Source organism: Rhamphochromis sp. 'chilingali' (genome assembly GCF_963969265.1).
Source record: "Rhamphochromis sp. 'chilingali' genome assembly, chromosome: 6".
NCBI classification, from domain to species: domain Eukaryota; kingdom Metazoa; phylum Chordata; class Actinopteri; order Cichliformes; family Cichlidae; genus Rhamphochromis; species Rhamphochromis sp. 'chilingali'.
This window is the reverse complement of record NC_137933.1, coordinates 5,210,580-5,228,199: the sequence shown is the minus strand read 5'-3', so window position 1 is coordinate 5,228,199 and position 17,620 is coordinate 5,210,580. Positions and strand designations below refer to the sequence as shown.

Genomic DNA, 17,620 nt, shown 5'->3' with positions numbered 1-17,620 from the left:
CGAGTTCAAATATGTGTTTGAAATATGTCTCATTGTTACTCAGTGTAGCAGAAAATAATCATTCCGATTATATAAACAATTAACGAATGACTTCATGTAAAGTCTTTCCCATGTACTGATATTCAGAGCTGCAGTTTAGTGTAAGAAGTCTACATATGTGAGGAACAGCTGATTTCCACACTGTTTGCTGTCTCGGTCGAACCTGATTTGCCAACCTGCTGAGGCTGTTAACACATAAGCAGATTTATCCGGTTAAGCCGTTGCCTTCTGATTCGTCCACTTTGCACAGCTACCCCTTCAGTAGCGAGCAATTATCAGAGAATCCACATTTGACAGCCGGTCAAATTTGAAGAAAGGGTTCCTAAGGGCTGGTAACGTGGTTACATCGAGCGGTGTGGCTTTGCGCATCGGTTTCAGTGCGCACACTGGGCGCCGTGGATGCGCGTCCACGGAGAACAACTTAGCCCGACTTCATCTGGAAACCTTCTGCTTTCCTTAACGGCTTATAGATGAAAACTACCCTGGAGGAAACTCTTCGTAGGACAAGGAGCCCGTCAGTCTGCGGCGCACGGCGCAACACCGGCGACCATGTCGGACAACTTCACGGATTTTAACAACGACACCCTGCCGGCGGCCGCCGTCACACATTTAAACTTCCCAGCTCTCATTTTCGGGATTTTCTTGATCATCGTCGTCACCTGTGGAAATGTGCTCGTGTGTATAAGCGTTTACTTGGAGAAAGCTTTAAAAACCACTACAAACTACTTTATAGTGAGTCTGGCATTTGCAGACCTGCTGCTGGCGGTGCTGGTTCTCCCTCTCTTCGTTTACGCAGAGGTAAGAGCCGTATTACCCAACAGGCTTATCAGGTCAGCATTTAGTACAGCATGCGTGCAGATGAGTCTGACTGTGACTCGAAGAAAGCGTCAGACAGAAGATAAGCAGGTATCTCTACATCTCCTGCAGTTCAGATGCAACATTAACCAAGAGGAAATGAAAAATATATAAAGACTGAAGGCCGCACAGTGTGGCTTCAAGACTTCACAAAATCCAAGGTGCCCATAAGAACTTTAAAGGCCTGGAGACTATAGACGTAATAGACGTAACCAAGACGTACAAACCACTGTGCAAAAATAGCAAAACTGGGGAAAAAAAACACATGCTTGCTACAAAAAACAGTAAAATGCAAACTTTAGACTCCAAACCCGTCTAAAATACCCTTAACCTCATAAGACCCGAACTCTTCCACAGCATGCATTTTTAATTTCTCTTTGCTATTTGGGCTGATTGGGACCTGATGAATGTAAAAACAAAGAATTTTTTTTGTTATTTTACCTGATTTTTGTTTCTGAGAAAAATGAGAGCCACATATGAGGACATCGGTTTTAAATTTCAATAGAACAGTGTCAGTAAAACGTCCCCGTTAGTGGACATCAGGCCCTTGTAGAGCAAAATTTAGTATTTTGGTCTAGACAGCCCAAAATGTGATGTCCACATATGTGGATGTCAGGAGGTTAAAGAAAAGAGCATGGAAACACAGAAAATAACAACTCCAAATATATGGTAAATGGCCTGCATTTATACAGCGCTTACTAGTCCCTAAGGACCCCAAAGCGCTTTACATATCCAGTCATCCACACATTCACGCACACATTCAAACACTGGTGATGGCAGCTACATTGTAGCCACAGCCACCCTGGGGCGCACTGACAGAGGCGAGGCTGCCGAACACTGGCGCCACCGGGCCCTCTGACCACCACCAGTAGGCAACGGGTGAAGTGTCTTGCCCAAGGACACAACGACCGAGACTGTCCAAGCCGGGGCTTGAACCGGCAACCTTCCAATTACAAGGTGAACTCCCAACTCTTGAGCCACAATCGCACGCAGATGCACGCAGATGCAAAATAACAAAGATGCAAACAGAGATACAAAAGAAACCGCAGAGTGACAAAATCAGCACATATCGGTAAAATGATTACCAAAAGAAAATGGCAAAAGGACTGCAAAAAGATGCAAAATGTGACGCTTCAGTTTCTAATAATGTGTGAGCCCTAAAGTACTAGTGGACAGAAAGCTGTTGTCTTGAATTCAGGTGTTTATTAATTATAACAATTCTGGAGGATTAACACTCAGATTGTTGTGACTTAGCGAGGTAGCTAATTATACTCATCAGAAAAAGAGCATCATAAAACAGAGACGGCTGTTCGTCTTTCATCAGGATAAATAAAGACCGAGGGGAGACAGTGGGAGCTTTATTCTGGTGTTGAGAAAAGGTACGACCCATAATTCACAACATCTGCAGGCAAAAGACCAGGATGTAGCCTTGCCTTCAGTATCAGGAGCCACCTGCCTGCATGCCTGCCTGTCTAAATATAATACAGACGCCCTGCTGAGGCTTCCCCTTAAATCCTCCTTAACTAGCTGCATTTGAGATCTTGTTATCTGTGCCAGTGGTCACAGCCAGTTAATCTTCACACCAGTGCTTTGTCCACATACAGTCACTGGATTAGAAAGTCTGTCTGAAAGTTAACGCCTACTGTGCTTGCTGAAGAAGTCAGGGGACAGAGTCATGCTTCATGCAGGAACGTTTGTGGCACTAAGACAAGAGGATTGGGAATATTTGCAGTGAGTTTCTTTTGACTCAAGGTTTGTGTGTTTTTGTGTTTGTTTATGTGTGTGCAGTTTCAGGGTGGAGTCTGGTCCTTAAACATGCTGATGTGTGATGGCCTGATGACCATGGATGTGATGCTGTGCACCGCATCAATATTTAACCTCTGTGCTATCAGTGTGGACAGGTATACCTCTTTACGTTGCTCCTACATGCTTGCTTTTACTGTCAAAGGCATTCGATGAAGATGAGTCTGAAAGGTGAAAACTAACAAAAACACAGCAGATACTATGATTAATCCTTCAGCTGTTCTGGACACAAATACTTGCTACAAAGAAGAAAACGTAATATTAAAAAGGGAATTTCATCATATAGTTATTTCATTCAGATAACAGTGTAATCCAGATATACTCCTCACATTTTGTTTCCTATAAAATAATTAAGTTCCAAACTGAAATTCAAGTTAAAAACAAGCATTAAAACAAATGTTTCGTGGACTTTCTGTATCACCACATCCACACTAAACTGAAATTTCTCTATTTTTAAAGGCCAATGTCAGGTTATTTCAGTCTGGTGAATTAACCATTAATATGGCTGTTGTAGCTTTAACTTTGCAACTTTGGTGATTTGGAAGAGAACTCATCATTTACGGGAGAGCATGAAAAGGTCCAAGGTCACTGCAGCTTTTCAAAAAGCCTGATTTACTATAAATCATTACAGCTAAAATAAAATGACAGAAAATATAGCTGCTTAGGATGGATATATTCGTTTGCCAAGTTAAATCAATGTTGCGCCATGGGAGGTTCTAATGAATCAAAATTGTTTTTTGAATTCTCTCAAAGGCACAGCCACCACAAAATATTACTCTTGAGCACTGCAGCCAGTGAGTAAAGTCATCCTGAGTTCAGGATCACCATCAGGCCGGGGTCCTTCTGTGTGGAGTTTGCATGTTGTCCCCCGGTACTCCCACGTCTCCCACAGTCCAAAGACATGCAGTTAGTGGGGTTAGGTTAAATAGTTATCTGTGTTAGTCCTGCGACAGACTGGCGACCTGTCCAGGGTGCCTCACACCCTAAGACTGCTCGGATAGGCCAGAGGAAAAGCTGCGTGAAAACCTTACTCTGTTTAACATCAATTTTTTAAAATGAAATTTTCATAGAGGGGCTAAAAATTTCGTCCCTGTGTTTGTCTAAATGTCAGCAGACAGTCATCCAAAGCCTTTAATAGACTGAGTCCACTTTACAAATGACTGTCAAAGCTCCCAGGTCTATCTTTTTATTTAAAACCTCCAAACAACGCTTACATACCCAGCGTGATCGATCAAGGTAAAAAGTATAACTTGACAGTAACTATGACTGAATTAGTCTCCGGAGTCTTTGCTCAGTGACACGAGGACAGAGAATTATTTTTGTAACTCAGAATAATTCAGCTTTGACACTGAAATTTACATTTTTAACCTTATACATTTGAAGTAACAGGAAATACTGAAATGAAAATCATGCAATATAAACTCTGAACAGCTGTGTTACTGTAAGAATAACAGTTTTTTCCAGTGTTGTGAACCAGGCTGAGACTTCCTGTCAGAAGTGGACAAAAGCTAAATGTTTCCTAGGACAAAGTTTAGATTATTTTACTTCTTTTACTTACCAAAAGACTATTTACCAGTATTTAATGTATTTAATGATAGCTTTACTAAAAATGATTAGACAATCAAATTTGGACTACACATAGACTATGAATGGAAACCAAAATGCTTCCAAGCGCTTGAGATCATGATGTTAAACATATCCTTGTGAACGCTTCTTTCTTTCTGCAGGTTTATTGCCGTGTCCATTCCACTAAACTACAACCGCAAACATGTGGACCATCGTCAGATCATCCTGCTATCTGCCACCTGGCTGCTGGCCTTAGCAGTGGCCTCGCCTGTCATATTTGGCATCAACAACGTACCTAACCGTGATCCCACAGAGTGTAAATTGGAGGACAACAACTATGTGGTGTATTCCTCAGTCTGCTCCTTCTTCATTCCTTGCCCCATCATGGTCCTGCTCTACTTTGGGGTTTTCCGCGGGCTGCGTCGCTGGGAGGAGACCCGTAAGGCCAAACTACGAAGCAGCATCGAGGCCTGCAGGAAGCTGCAGCACGCCGCCATCACCACGACCCTCGCCCCAGTGCCGGGCACCATCCCTGGACCTCTGCCCATGCCTCTGCCCAGGATTATTGAGAGAGATCTAGCCCAGTCTCGCATGGATGATTCTGGCGACTACATACAACAGGAGATTCCTTATCCACGGCAGTACAGAGAGAACTCGGTGCCTACGCTGACCTTCAGCCAGCAGCAAATGAAGACGAGAGCCAAGCTCAACAGCAGGGAGAGGAAAGCTATGAAGGTCCTGCCTGTCGTAGTAGGTGAGTGCCTTTATTGGTGAGCCAGCAGCACCCGAGGACCGTTAGTGTTACCAAGCTTTAGTCCAAATCAGTGTTTTACAACTCTGGGTGGATAGTTGACAGAAGCAGCGCTGCTGTGATAACCTGCACTGTAGGATTTGATCTGTAGCTCCTCTGCCTGCTGTCGAAACACGTTGACCTAAGTGTTCCTGTTATTTCTAGCAGGCTTTTCGCTGTCGCTCGGTTTACGTTCATTCATCCGTTCAATCATTCACATCAATGATTCGAGTCGACAGGAGGTTTGTGTTGTGATCGCTAAAAAGGGAGACGAATCAGAGTTTCCTGAGCTCATTTCCTGTTGGTCAGCTGGCATCAGAAATGTTTTGGGAAAAGCAGAAAGCAGCGTGTCACAGTTCTCTTATGATGCCTCCGTCCAAGCACGCACGAGCTGTGCTGCAACCTCAGAGGCTGCAAATGAAGCTGACATAATTCTGGTGTAAGCCGAAAAGCCTCAACTATAAATGAAATCAAGTTAAAACTGATTTAGGACACTTTCTCATGGGGAGTATGACCTTTAATACAAGTGTAACAGTGAACTAGGTTTTATAATCTTTCTAATCTAATATAAATAATGTTAGCTGAATGTTGCTGTTGAACAAACGAAAGCCCGTCCAGGGCTTGGTTTATATTTTTATGTATCTCTTCCAATAACATGGATCTTTTCCTATTATGTGGCTGAGCTTCCATAGTTACTCAGTTACAGCTTGTTGGACAAAGATACTGAAACACAGAAAACTGCTGTTTCTTCTCATTTTGGTTACACAAAGAAGCTTGTATTGTGCACGTCTGTCACAGATTATAAACCAGTGACACACCTGCATAGCAGAATCTAGACTTACAGGCCAACAATCTAGATGTCCAACCGCAGCTGAACTGAGCAGAGACCGAATGTGGAGCTGCAGATTGGAGCAGTGCGAATGCTGGAAGAGAGCGAGGCCGATGGCAGACGTGGACAAGATGACACATTTGAATTGTTCTACTTTTACAGTAACTTATTAAAATGTGTTTCTTATCTTGTTGTAGCCAGCTTGAGGTTATTTTTAAAGTACAGGCAGAGACTGATTCAGTCTTTCATAGTGAAGGCCCCGTTTTTTATAACCAATAACAGAGGCGGATTACGGGGGGGGGGGGGGTGTTTATAGGCTCTGTTTTGAGTTTTGTTCAAAACTAAATGACTTCATAAAGGGGAAAATATATATCACTGATCCAGAATTAAAACAGGACTACAACAGCTCAAAATCAGGACTACTTAGGACTTAACCAAGACAGACCCAGAATCAGAACTAGATGATAGTAGCACTAAAAATCATCATAGACCTGCACTACACTTATTTTTTAATTCTACCAAAGTCCACTATTTAGATTCAGAAACATTTATATAATTATTTACCCTTGTTGTGCAAACAAGCCTGCAAAACTCAATAAATATAGAATTTGAAAAATAACAAACCTAAAAAGAAACACTAGGTACGAGATACATGAGGACCTATGATACGGTGATACTTTTGGTAAACAACCATTTGACTAACATGTGTGTCTCACCTGCTCTTGTTCATCTCTCTCTCTCTCTGTTCCTCTCTCTCTCTCTCTCTCGCTCTCTCTGTTCCTCTCTCTCTCTCTCTCTCGCTCTCTCTGTTCCTCTCTCTCTCCCTCTCTCTCTCTGTTCCTCTCTCTCTCGCTCTCTCTCTCTCTCTGTTCCTCTCTCTCTTTCCCTCTCTCTGTTCCTCTCTCTCTCGCTCTCTCTCCCTCTCTGTTCCTCTCTCTCTCGCTCTCTCTCCCTCTCTGTTCCTCTCTCTCCCTCTCTGTTCCTCTCTCTCTCTCTCTCTCTCTCTCTCTCAAACACCAACATCATCAAATATACAGTTGAAACCAGATGTTTACAAACTCTTCATTGCTGACAATCAAGCCAACACATTTTCGAAACAACTCTGACTGATTGGGACCCACACCCAGTTTCCCACCTTGGCTCAGGCGATTAGAGGATCATCAGGGGGTCCTTTTGTCCCTCTGTGGGGGGAAACTCCCACTAGGTTTATATCTGGGACTCTCCACCATTTGACCTTAGAACTGAAGAAGCTTCTCGGATGAGAGGTGAAACGTCTTCAAGCAACTTAAAGAAGTCCAGACGCTTTTCTTTGCAAGCTCCTTTGACTACGATGACCTGGATGACTGAGAACCTTCACAGACATATCTATGTAGACTATGCACATATCATACAGTTGAGTGCGTAATCACATTTCAGTCATTCAGTCCTTTGGTTTGTTATAAATGCATATTGTGAGAGTGAACCTAACAGAAACCTTTAATAGTGTATCACAGTGTATCACATTTTTTACATATTAAATTAACTCTGAAAGAATGTCCTGTGGTCAGGCTGAAACCATTACTCACTCTGTGGCGGCAAAGAAAACCATCTCTCTTCTCTTTAGTTTTTCCTCCGTGGCAAATCCTTACGGGCCATCTTACAGTGAATTTGATCTTTTGTGTGTGTGTGTGTGTGTGTGTGTGTGTGTGTGTGTGTGTGTGTGTGTGTGTGTGTGTGTGTGTGTGTGTGTGTGTGTGTGTGTGTGTGTGCTTCACCTGTGGAGGTCACTGGTCTGTCACAGAATGACACAGAACCATTCACACTCCACACCAAAGGGTCAGATGAGCAACAGATTTCAACCCAAGACTTTCTTGCTGTGAGGCAGCAGTGCTGACTACTAATATCAGTGCCACGGGGGCGTCACATTTGTAGGTAAATGCCCTTTTCAAACCATTACTTAACCCAACACCTGAGGAACAGAAACAAAGATTGTGACCATATTTAATACTTGTGGCCAGCTGCTGACTTTGTCACTATCACTGTAGGTTTTCTGTACAGACAAGTGGTAGCTGTTACACAGACCACTAAAAGATTGGACAACTGTAAGAAAAAGCAGGAAAAACAAGGGAATTTTGGTTTTGGGAGCTTGTTGTTGACTGAGAGCTAGCTGGAGACGAGTTTAGCCTGGCATATGGACAGCTGGAGCTATGGATGAGTAACTAGTTTGGTAGAATAGAGCAGGCGTTTAATAGACTAGCAGAATATACACACTGGGAGGCTGCTGCGTTGTTATGGTTCAATGAGCAAAGAGCTGTGGGATGGCCGTTTAATGAGAGGAAAGTGGGGGATGCACATTTATGACAAAAGAAGACTTGCCTGGTCTAGGTTTGGTGTGACGCATACAGACACTGACAGTTAGCCAAGTCTACAGTCAGGCTGAGTGGAAGTGGCAGAGCCGGGTATTTAAAGGGCTTGATGACTGAGTAAGCTGCAGCTGCTAAAGCTCTGGTTCCAATACACCTGCCACACACACACACACACACACACACACACACACACACACACACACACACACACACACACACACACACACACACACACACACAGACACTACAGGACTAACGGCAGGTCAACCTGACCCAGAAAGGGATGTGTGGGGGAGTCAGATTTGGAAGCTACAATACTACTCATTATCCAAATGTCAGTCATTATCAGTATCTCTCTCTCTCTCTCTCTCTCTCTCTCTCTCTCTCTCTCTCTCTCTCTCCATGTATATATTTATATATATACACACTCACAGGGCTCTAGACTAACTTTTTGCCACGGTTGCACTGGTGCACCTTTTCTTAGGCTAGGGCTGGGTATCATCACTGATTTCTATAATCCATTCGATTCCAATTCACAAAGTCCCGATTTGATTCAACTTTGCCTCAGACAGTCAGAAATATTATAATTCTGATCATTTATCAGTACTGACACTTGTGAGACTTTATCAGAGATGTGAGCATCACAGCAGAGGCCTTTGTGTCAAAGTAACTGAGAATAAAACTCAGAAAAACATGAAGCAGATTTTCCTGGCCTGGCTTTTTATAGCAGATAACCTTTAAAAATTCTGCATTTTGCATAATTTTAAAATGTTTAAATTCCTGTCCGAGGTCATTTAAGTAAAAAGATTAAAAAAAATAAAAAAAGACAGCGGCCGACAGCGCTGTAAACAACAGTAGACTGATGGGTAATAAGCGAATGAATAATGCAGAAAACAGAGATTTGAATGGTAAATGGCCTGTATTTATATAGCGCTTTACTAGTCCCTAAGGACCCCAAAGCGCTTTACATATCCAGTCATCCACCCATTCACGCACACATTCACACACTGGTGATGGCAGCTACATTGTAGCCACAGCCACCCTGGGGCGCACTGACAGAGGCGAGGCTGCCGGACACTGGCGCCACCGGGCCCTCTGACCACCACCAGTAGGCAACGGGTGAAGTGTCTTGCCCAAGGACACAACGACCGAGACTGTCCAAGCCAGGGCTCGAACCGGCAACCTTCCGATTACAAGACGAACTCCCAACTCTTGAGCCACGATCACCCCAATTTGAGAGAGAGAGAGAGAGAGAGAGAGAGAGAGAGAGCGCTGTGCATGAAGTGTGATTTTATCGTGGTGGAAGCAAAACAGCAAAAGTCAGAGTGAATTCATGACGATGTTTATCAAATGTGAAGCGTAGTTTGATCTTCTTTTGCTGCTGGTTCAGTGAATTTTGGTTGGAGAGAGACAAAACCTGCAGCTCAGACTCTAGCGCAAAAAAGACGTAAACACAGCGCGGACCCGATGCATCAGAATCGGTGAGCTGTCGGCTTTCAGCCCCGACGGCTTGTCTGTCTACGGGCCGTCGGGTGAGAAAGCCGAGAAAGAGAAAGCTGATTCTGTTGCGTGGGGTCTGCTCTGCGTTTACGTCTTTGTGTGGAGTCCGTGTACCTGCTCTCATTTACTGTTTGGTGGTTGTTGAAATAGTTTTATGAGCTTTAACCTGAAATTCTGGCGTTTCTGGCAAAATAAGTTTATATTTAAATGTCAATTCAGGATTTAATGAATCGATATCGCTTTATTCAAGCTACTCACCTCTCTATCCAAATCAAATGTACACACGAAGGACTACGGGAATATCTGGACCACGGCCAATCAGAGAGGCCCCGCCCCTGACTGTCTCTGATTGATTTAGACCACGATAGGGGCATAATGTGTGTCTGCTGTTGACCACACGGAGACGTTCAGAGTGGCGGAATTTGTTTTTGGGTTTTTTGTAGCAAAGAAAAAAAAGATTCATAACTCTATATTTCAGATTCCTGACAGCGCTTTAATTCAATTCAATTCAGTTTTATTTATACAGCACCAAATCACAACAGTTGCCTCAAGGTGCTTTATATTGTAAGGCAGACCCTACAATAATAGATACAGAGAAAAACCCAACGATCATATGACCCCCTATGAGCAAGCACTTTGGCGACAGTGGGAAGGAAAAACTCCCTTTTAACAGGAAGAAACCTCCGACAGAACCAGGCTCAGGGAGGGGCGGGGCCATCTGCTGTGATTGGTTGGGGTGAGAGAAGGAAGACAGGATAAAGACATGCTGTGGCCACCCTTTAGTGACAGCTCTGCAAACCCTCGGCCTTCTTTCAGTGAGCTTCATGCGTGACGACTGTGACAGGACTGTGACAGGAAGATGGCGCCTTTGCTCGGCTTGCCGTCTACCTGCCTACGCTGTGTTGTATTTTATGCTTTTATATCAGCCCTGACGTTTAATATATGGAGCTATGCTGCTGTGATTTACGACCGTTCTTCCTTGCTCCACATCAAAGACTCTATGGAACGTCTTTATGATGACTGGGACAGTTATAGAAAAACTTTCCCCCCACCATTTGTGCACTCTTCCACCTCACCGGATTACTTCTTGCTACCTGCGAAACATGCCCTAAGCAATTCCAAGAAGAAATCGAGGAAAAGAGGCTGTAGGGCCGGCATCCAGGTACACATCAGACGAGACTACAGATCGGAGATTTCCCGACTCGTCTGGAGGCGTCCCCGGTTTCTGCTGCCAGTTACCCTTCCGGATTTGATTGGAAACACGTACTTGCAGCCACTACAGCATGGATCCTGCCCATCTGATGCTCTGGATTTTGCCGATTATCTCCCCACCGCTGCGCCCTCACAGCCCGCATCGCACAACCGGTGGTTGGCCCCGCCGGTTCCGTGGCGCTGCTGGAGACCTCGCGTGCGGGCACGGTGTTTGCTGTCAATTCCACTCCGACAAGCTGATGGGAAACCTGCACTGCCAGCTTTTAATCGGATCGCGCTCTTGAACGCCCGCTCCATCGCAAACAAATCCTTCTCTCTGAATGAGCTCTTCACAAGGAAAAGCCTGGACTTTCTGTTTCTCACCGAAACATGGCAGAGGGATGGCGAATTTATTCACCTAAATGAACTGCGTCCTGCAGACTGCTCTTACTTGGGCGCCCCCCATTTAGGTCGCCGTGGTGGAGGTCTTGCCGTTGTCTTTAAGGACAGTTTCACCTGCAGAGGTATGCAAACTGAAAACTATTCTTTCTTTGAGTCGCAAACAATTAAGGTGGGCTCTACGAACATCTTTCATTGTGTTTTAGTCTATCGCCCTCCTGGCCCTGCTACTGAGTTCTTAAAGGATTTTATGGACTTCTTATCTTCTATTATCAAGCTGGAGAAAGCTTTAATTCTTGGGGATTTTAACATTCATATTGATGATGCCTCATCTAACTCTGCAGCTGAACTTCTATCTATATCCGAGTCTTTTAACTTTGTCCAACATGTCTCCGGTCCAACCCATGTAAAAGGCCATACCTTGGACCTTGTTTTTTCCTTTGGCCTCAACATTGGCAATGTGTTTGCTGAGGATGTACATTTGAGTGATCATAACTGTATCTTTGTTGAACTTAATTTTAGCTCTAAATAGACGCCTGTGAAGTTAAAAACTCAGGTCTCCACTTGTTATGATGTAAATGTTCTTAGTCAGTCTTTTAATAGGGAATGCACATCCATTTTGGATCAAGTGGCACCTATTAAAACAAGCTCGGCTTTACAAAAGAAGACATGCCCTTGGATAAATGAGTCTATCTTAAACTTAAGGAGAATATGCCGCAAAATAGAACGACTATGGAAGAAAACCAAACTTGACGTACACAGGCTCCATCTTCGAGATCTCATGCTCTCCTTAAATGACACAGTGAGAACTGTTAGATCAGAATATTTTTCTAGACTCATAACAAAAAACAACAGAAATCCCAAGTTTCTTTTTGACAAAGTTAGTGCTATTGTCTCCCCAGATGTGGTACCTTTAGATGTACACTCTAAAGTAGATAGTAATAAACTCCTCCGATTTTTTAATAAGATTAACGACATCAATGCTAAAATCTCCCCAAAGCTTTCTTGTTCTCCGAGTCAGGCACTCCCTTTGTACTCCTGGTCGACTTTTACAACAGTAACATATGATGAAATAGCAGCCCTGGTGGACAAAATGAAGCCGTCCGAGAGCCCCTCAGACATTATCCCCACTAAGCTTTTTATTAATGCCTTTGACACCATTGGTCCTTGGGTTGTGAACCTTTTTAATGTTTCTCTTCAGACTGGGGTGTTCCCCAGCTTTTTTAAACATGCCATTGTGGAACCAAGGCTCAAAAAACCCAACCTGGACCCAACACTACTTCAAAATTTAAGACCTATCTCCAAACTCCCATTTATGTCAAAACTCCTTGAGAAGGCAGTAGCTGTCCACTTTACGGCATACTTGGAGAAATATAACATCCATGACCGTTTTCAATCTGGGTTCCGTAAATTGCATTCCACTGAGACAGCACTACTGAAAGTTACTGATGATATTATGATGTCAGCAGACTCCAGAGAATACACAGTCCTAGTCTTGTTAGACCTTACCTCAGCCTTTGATACAGTCAACCATACCATCCTGATAAACAGACTGAGAGACCTGGTTGGGATGTCTGGCTCTGTTCTAGACTGGTTTTCATCTTATATATCTGAAAGGAGTTTTAGTGTGTCTGCAGACCAGATCATGTCGGAATCTACAGAGTTGTTGTGTGGAGTTCCTCAGGGCTCTGTGCTGGGACCTATTCTGTTTTTAATATACATTCTTCCTTTAAGTCAGATAATACAGCAGTTTCCTGAAGTATCTTATCATCTTTTTGCTGACGATATTCAGCTATATTATTCTTTTAAGCCTGCTGAAGCTCATAAGCTCTCCAATCTGATTGACTGTTTAACCAACATTAAACAATGGTTGAACAATAACTGCTTACAGCTAAACCCGGCCAAAACAGAAACTCTGATTATTGCACCAGGCAGTGCAATACCTGATATTAAACGGCGACTGGGTGACTTAGGTTCCTCACAGAAACATAACCTTAGAAACTTGGGTGTCATTTTTGATGAAGCTTTTTCTTTGGAGGGGCATTTAAATCAGACAGTAAGAACCTGCTTTTTTCACCTGAGGAACATTTCTAAACTTAGATCCATCGTGTCAACAAGTGAACTCAAGATGATAATACATGCTTTTATCTCTACAAGACTTGACTACTGTAACAGCCTGTTTACTTGTTTAAACATGAAAGGGCTAGCCCACCTACAGGTTGTTCAAAACTCTGCAGTGAGGCTACTGACCCGCTCGAACAAGGGTGCTCATATGACCCCTGTTTTAAAGTCGCTGCACTGGCTACCAATCAGATTCAGGTTCCATTTTAAAATTCTAGTTTTAACTTTTAGAGCATTACAGAGACAGGCACCCCCCCTACATTGCTGATCTGATTCATACACATACCTCCACTCGTAACCTGAGGTCAGCAAACCAAACCCTTTTAGTGGTCCCCCACACTCGTTTTAAAACCCGAGGGGACCGATCTTTCCAAGCTGTTGCACCCAGATTGCGGAATGCACTTCCCCTATTTCTACGGGGTTTGGACTCAGTGGAGACCTTCAAAAAGCAGCTAAAGACATTTTTATTTCAAAAAGCTTTTAATTAGACCAGGGTTTTCATGGTGTATTTTATGACTGTATTATGTTTTTACCTTGTAAAGCACTTTGTGACATATGTCTGTGAAGGGTGCTATATAAATAAACTTTACTTACTTACTTACTTAGTCACCTGAGATGGTTTCACCTCACAGGTGTGCCTGTCAGGGTTAATTTGTGGAATTTCTTGCCTTCTTTATGGAGTTGGGACCATTAGTTTTGTTGTGCAGCAGTCAGGTTGGTACACAGCTGACAGCTCTATTTGACAACTGTTAGAATTCATATTATGGCAAGAACCAATCAGCTGAGAAAAGAGAAATGACAATCCATCATTACTTTAAGAACTGAAGCTCAATCAGTCTGGAAAATTACATAATTCCTTTATGGGCAAATAGCTGCTAAGAAACTACATGGCATCCTGTTAAGACACCATTTTAACCACCACCAAGAAAAAGAAACAAGCAGAAGGGATTTGTTTGGGCCAAGAAACAGAAGGAGTGGACATCAGACCAGTGGAAATCTGTGCTTTGGTCTAATGAATCCACATTTGAGATCTTTGGTTCCACCTGCCGTGTCTTTGTGTGACACAGAAAAGGGAAACGATGGTTCCTACTGTGAAACATGGAGGAGCAGGTGTGATGGTGTGGGGGAGCTTTGCTGGTGACACTGTTGGGGATTTATTTAAAATTGAAGGCATATTGAACCAGCATGGCTACCACAGCATCCTACTGCGACATGCATCCCATCATTTATTTTTCAACAGGACAATGACCCCAAACACACCTCCAGGCTGTGTGAGGGCTGTTTGACCAAAGAGTGATGGAGTGCTGTCCAGACCTTTGACTGGTGTGTGTGTATGCTCATATGAATCTGTCAGTTACAACTTAAAGTGAAAAGAAACTTGATTTCCCTTTTGTACGCTCTCCACAGGTTGCTTCTTGTTCTGCTGGACTCCATTCTTTGTGGTCCATACGATGCGAGCCGTGTGTCTGACATGCAGCATCCATCCTGGTCTAATGAGCACTGTCACCTGGTTGGGCTACGTCAACAGTGCTCTCAACCCCATAATTTACACCATGTTCAACACAGAGTTCAAGAAATTCTTCAAGAAATGCTTCCGCAGCTGCTGCTGACAACAGATTTCCCACCACAGACTCTGCAGTGAGCTGAAGGCGGAATGACGAGACTGGGAATGGGTTTTGGAAGGATTTACAGGATTTACAGCATATGACTTCTGCTGGAAAGTCAGAGGTTTTCAGTTTAACCACTTACTTATGGTTGATAGTGGCTTGCTGACAACTTATTAAGATTGTTTCTAAGTTGCAAATACTGATCTTATAAATTCCATATCTGGGTCTGTTTTCTCCGTTGATGACGTGATTTTGTGATCCCCACGAATTACGGCCTAGAAAAAACTAACAGTGCATTTGTGGAAAGCTACAGAAAACAGATGAACACAGCCTCCCTTATTGAAAACAGAGATTTCACTTTGTCTACATGGCACTTTTTTTGGAATATACTGTCCATCAGCCTTGGCTGGCTGGGGTTACTGTGAGCCAGTTCCACAGAAGGACATGAGCATCTCAAAACATCTCCAACTATACGGAAAGACTGAGTAAGCTTCAACAGAGCAGAATGACAAGCAGCTAAAAGCAGCTTCAAGAGCAAAAACTTGTCTAAAATCAGCCACTCATGCCTACTGTTATGAATAAGCATAAAGCAACAGTTTGGCATGATGTGTTTCTTGCAGACAGATAAAGAAGATAAACACCGGTCTCATGTTTGTGTGGTAAATATGAAGCTACAGCCAGCAGCTGCCTAGCTTAACTTAGCTCAGAGTAGCTTAGGTTAGCTCAGTATAGCTTAGCTTAGGCTAAAGGCTGGAAAGAATAGAAACATTAAAAACATTGTACAGCTCTGAATTATCGTCATCTCGGCCACATAGTAGCAATTTTCAGTCATTAGAAGCAGAATTAGTAATCAGTGCTCGCTTATGAGTTACCCACTGAATAAAGACTTTTATAGTATTAGATGTGATTAGTGGCACAGCAAGATGCCCTATGTAGGGTTACAAGTCCTACTTTGACTCTGCTCAGAAGACTGTATTGCCTCCTTTACATTACCAGTCTAGAATCTAGTGTGCGACCTTTTCCAGCCTTTATGCTGATCATAGCTGAGCTAAACAACCTCTGTGAGTGTGTTTGACTGAGTGGAAGGATATAATGATGTTGTGTTTATTCTATCTTCAGGTAAGAAACCATTCAAGTGTTTCCATACATAACAGACTGAATAAATTTTTTGATATAATGAAAAGTTCACATCAGTTCAATTTAGACTGCTTCTAGATCAGGCATGGCTAATCTGTAAAACTGTGCATCAGATCTTGTCGTATGAATTGTCAGGTACAGTTAAGCATTGTAACTGCCTAACTGATTTTAGCTAAAAATGGAAAAATGTTTTTCCTTCAGAGAAAGAGGATTTTGGAACGAGACCCAAAGTGTGAAAGATAACAATATTTAGTCATGAACTGCTGACATCTAATGAGCTGGTGTGAACCTCTTCAATGGTATACAACACTGAATATAGCACAGTCGAAACTAGCTTACTTTAACTGCTTTAAAGTAATTTTAAGATATGTAATAATGAAATGATTCATATAATATTAGTAGCTTTATGCCTTAAATTCAAAGGATGTTCTTGTCCATCATGATAGAATTGATCCATCTAAAACACATGCAAAAAAATGTAAGCTGTCGTGGAAATAATGAGTAATTTATTCCTTTCTCTGCTTCAGCGCTGAAGGAACTGCACGTCTACATAAAGTTTTGTTATATATACTATATTTGCTCAACTTCTCATTATTACAGGAAATGAGTGGTATTAATAATTCTTTTTAAATTGCTAAATAACAGCAGCTTATGATACTTAAGATACCACATGTTCCTTCTGCAAACATTATTTTCTACATTTTCTTTCGCATATAGACACATAATATGTAGTATGATTGTAATGCATGTTGTAAGGGGAAGAAAATTACAATAGTTTTCTGATACTGTAAGAAGACATTCTTGTTGGTTTAGTTCAAGGCATAATATAATGAAAATGTGTGCCATTTTAACGAGCATTTGTTGTTAATGTAAGAAACCATGCTAATATTGTTATTGTTCCTAGAGCAATATTACAGGAATATAAGATAAAACAACTATTGCTGTCTCACAAGATTCCAGTTAAAGCACATTATTGCTGAATAATACCGAAAAATCTTAAAAACAGCTGTAGACGTTGCAATTTTATTTGGTCATTGGTGTATTTCCAGTGTGCTTGATGCTAAATGAAAGCTCACAGAAAGTTTTTCCACGTTTTGTGAGTGGTATCATTACCACTCTGTGTTTTGTTACTGACTGTGCCTACTGTATGCCACATCCACACTTTAAGTGGGAAAGTTTCTAATAAAATGTTTCATCTTTCTAAAAGCTCATCTTTAGTGGCCTTCATCTGAAATCTAATCAGCTCGGTTTGAGGTTGGCGTGGTGGGTGTATGGCATCGTTGGATGTGCCAGAACACGTCGTTCCAGGCACACAGACCACATCCCAGATGTGGTTTTAGCTCATTCTCATGGAGAGAGAAGGGACTGTGTACTGCATGTTAGTGTCATTTGTAAAAATCAAAATTTTTGATAAAGGTGGAGTTCAGAAATAAGCTGT

General features: G+C 42.5%; 1 protein-coding gene across 1 annotated transcript; it reads left to right on the top strand.

Annotated features, from left to right (window-relative positions):
* The first annotated feature begins 219 nt into the window (after positions 1–219).
* drd4b (dopamine receptor D4b) lies at positions 220–17,323 on the top strand. The gene is made up of 4 exons (XM_080884764.1): positions 220–837; positions 2,683–2,795; positions 4,425–5,017; positions 14,846–17,323. The coding sequence occupies exons 1-4, from the start codon at positions 589–591 to the stop codon at positions 15,046–15,048; spliced, it is 1,158 nt and encodes a 385-aa protein (XP_080740890.1). The 5' UTR covers positions 220–588; the 3' UTR covers positions 15,049–17,323.
* Positions 17,324–17,620: the final 297 nt, after the last annotated feature.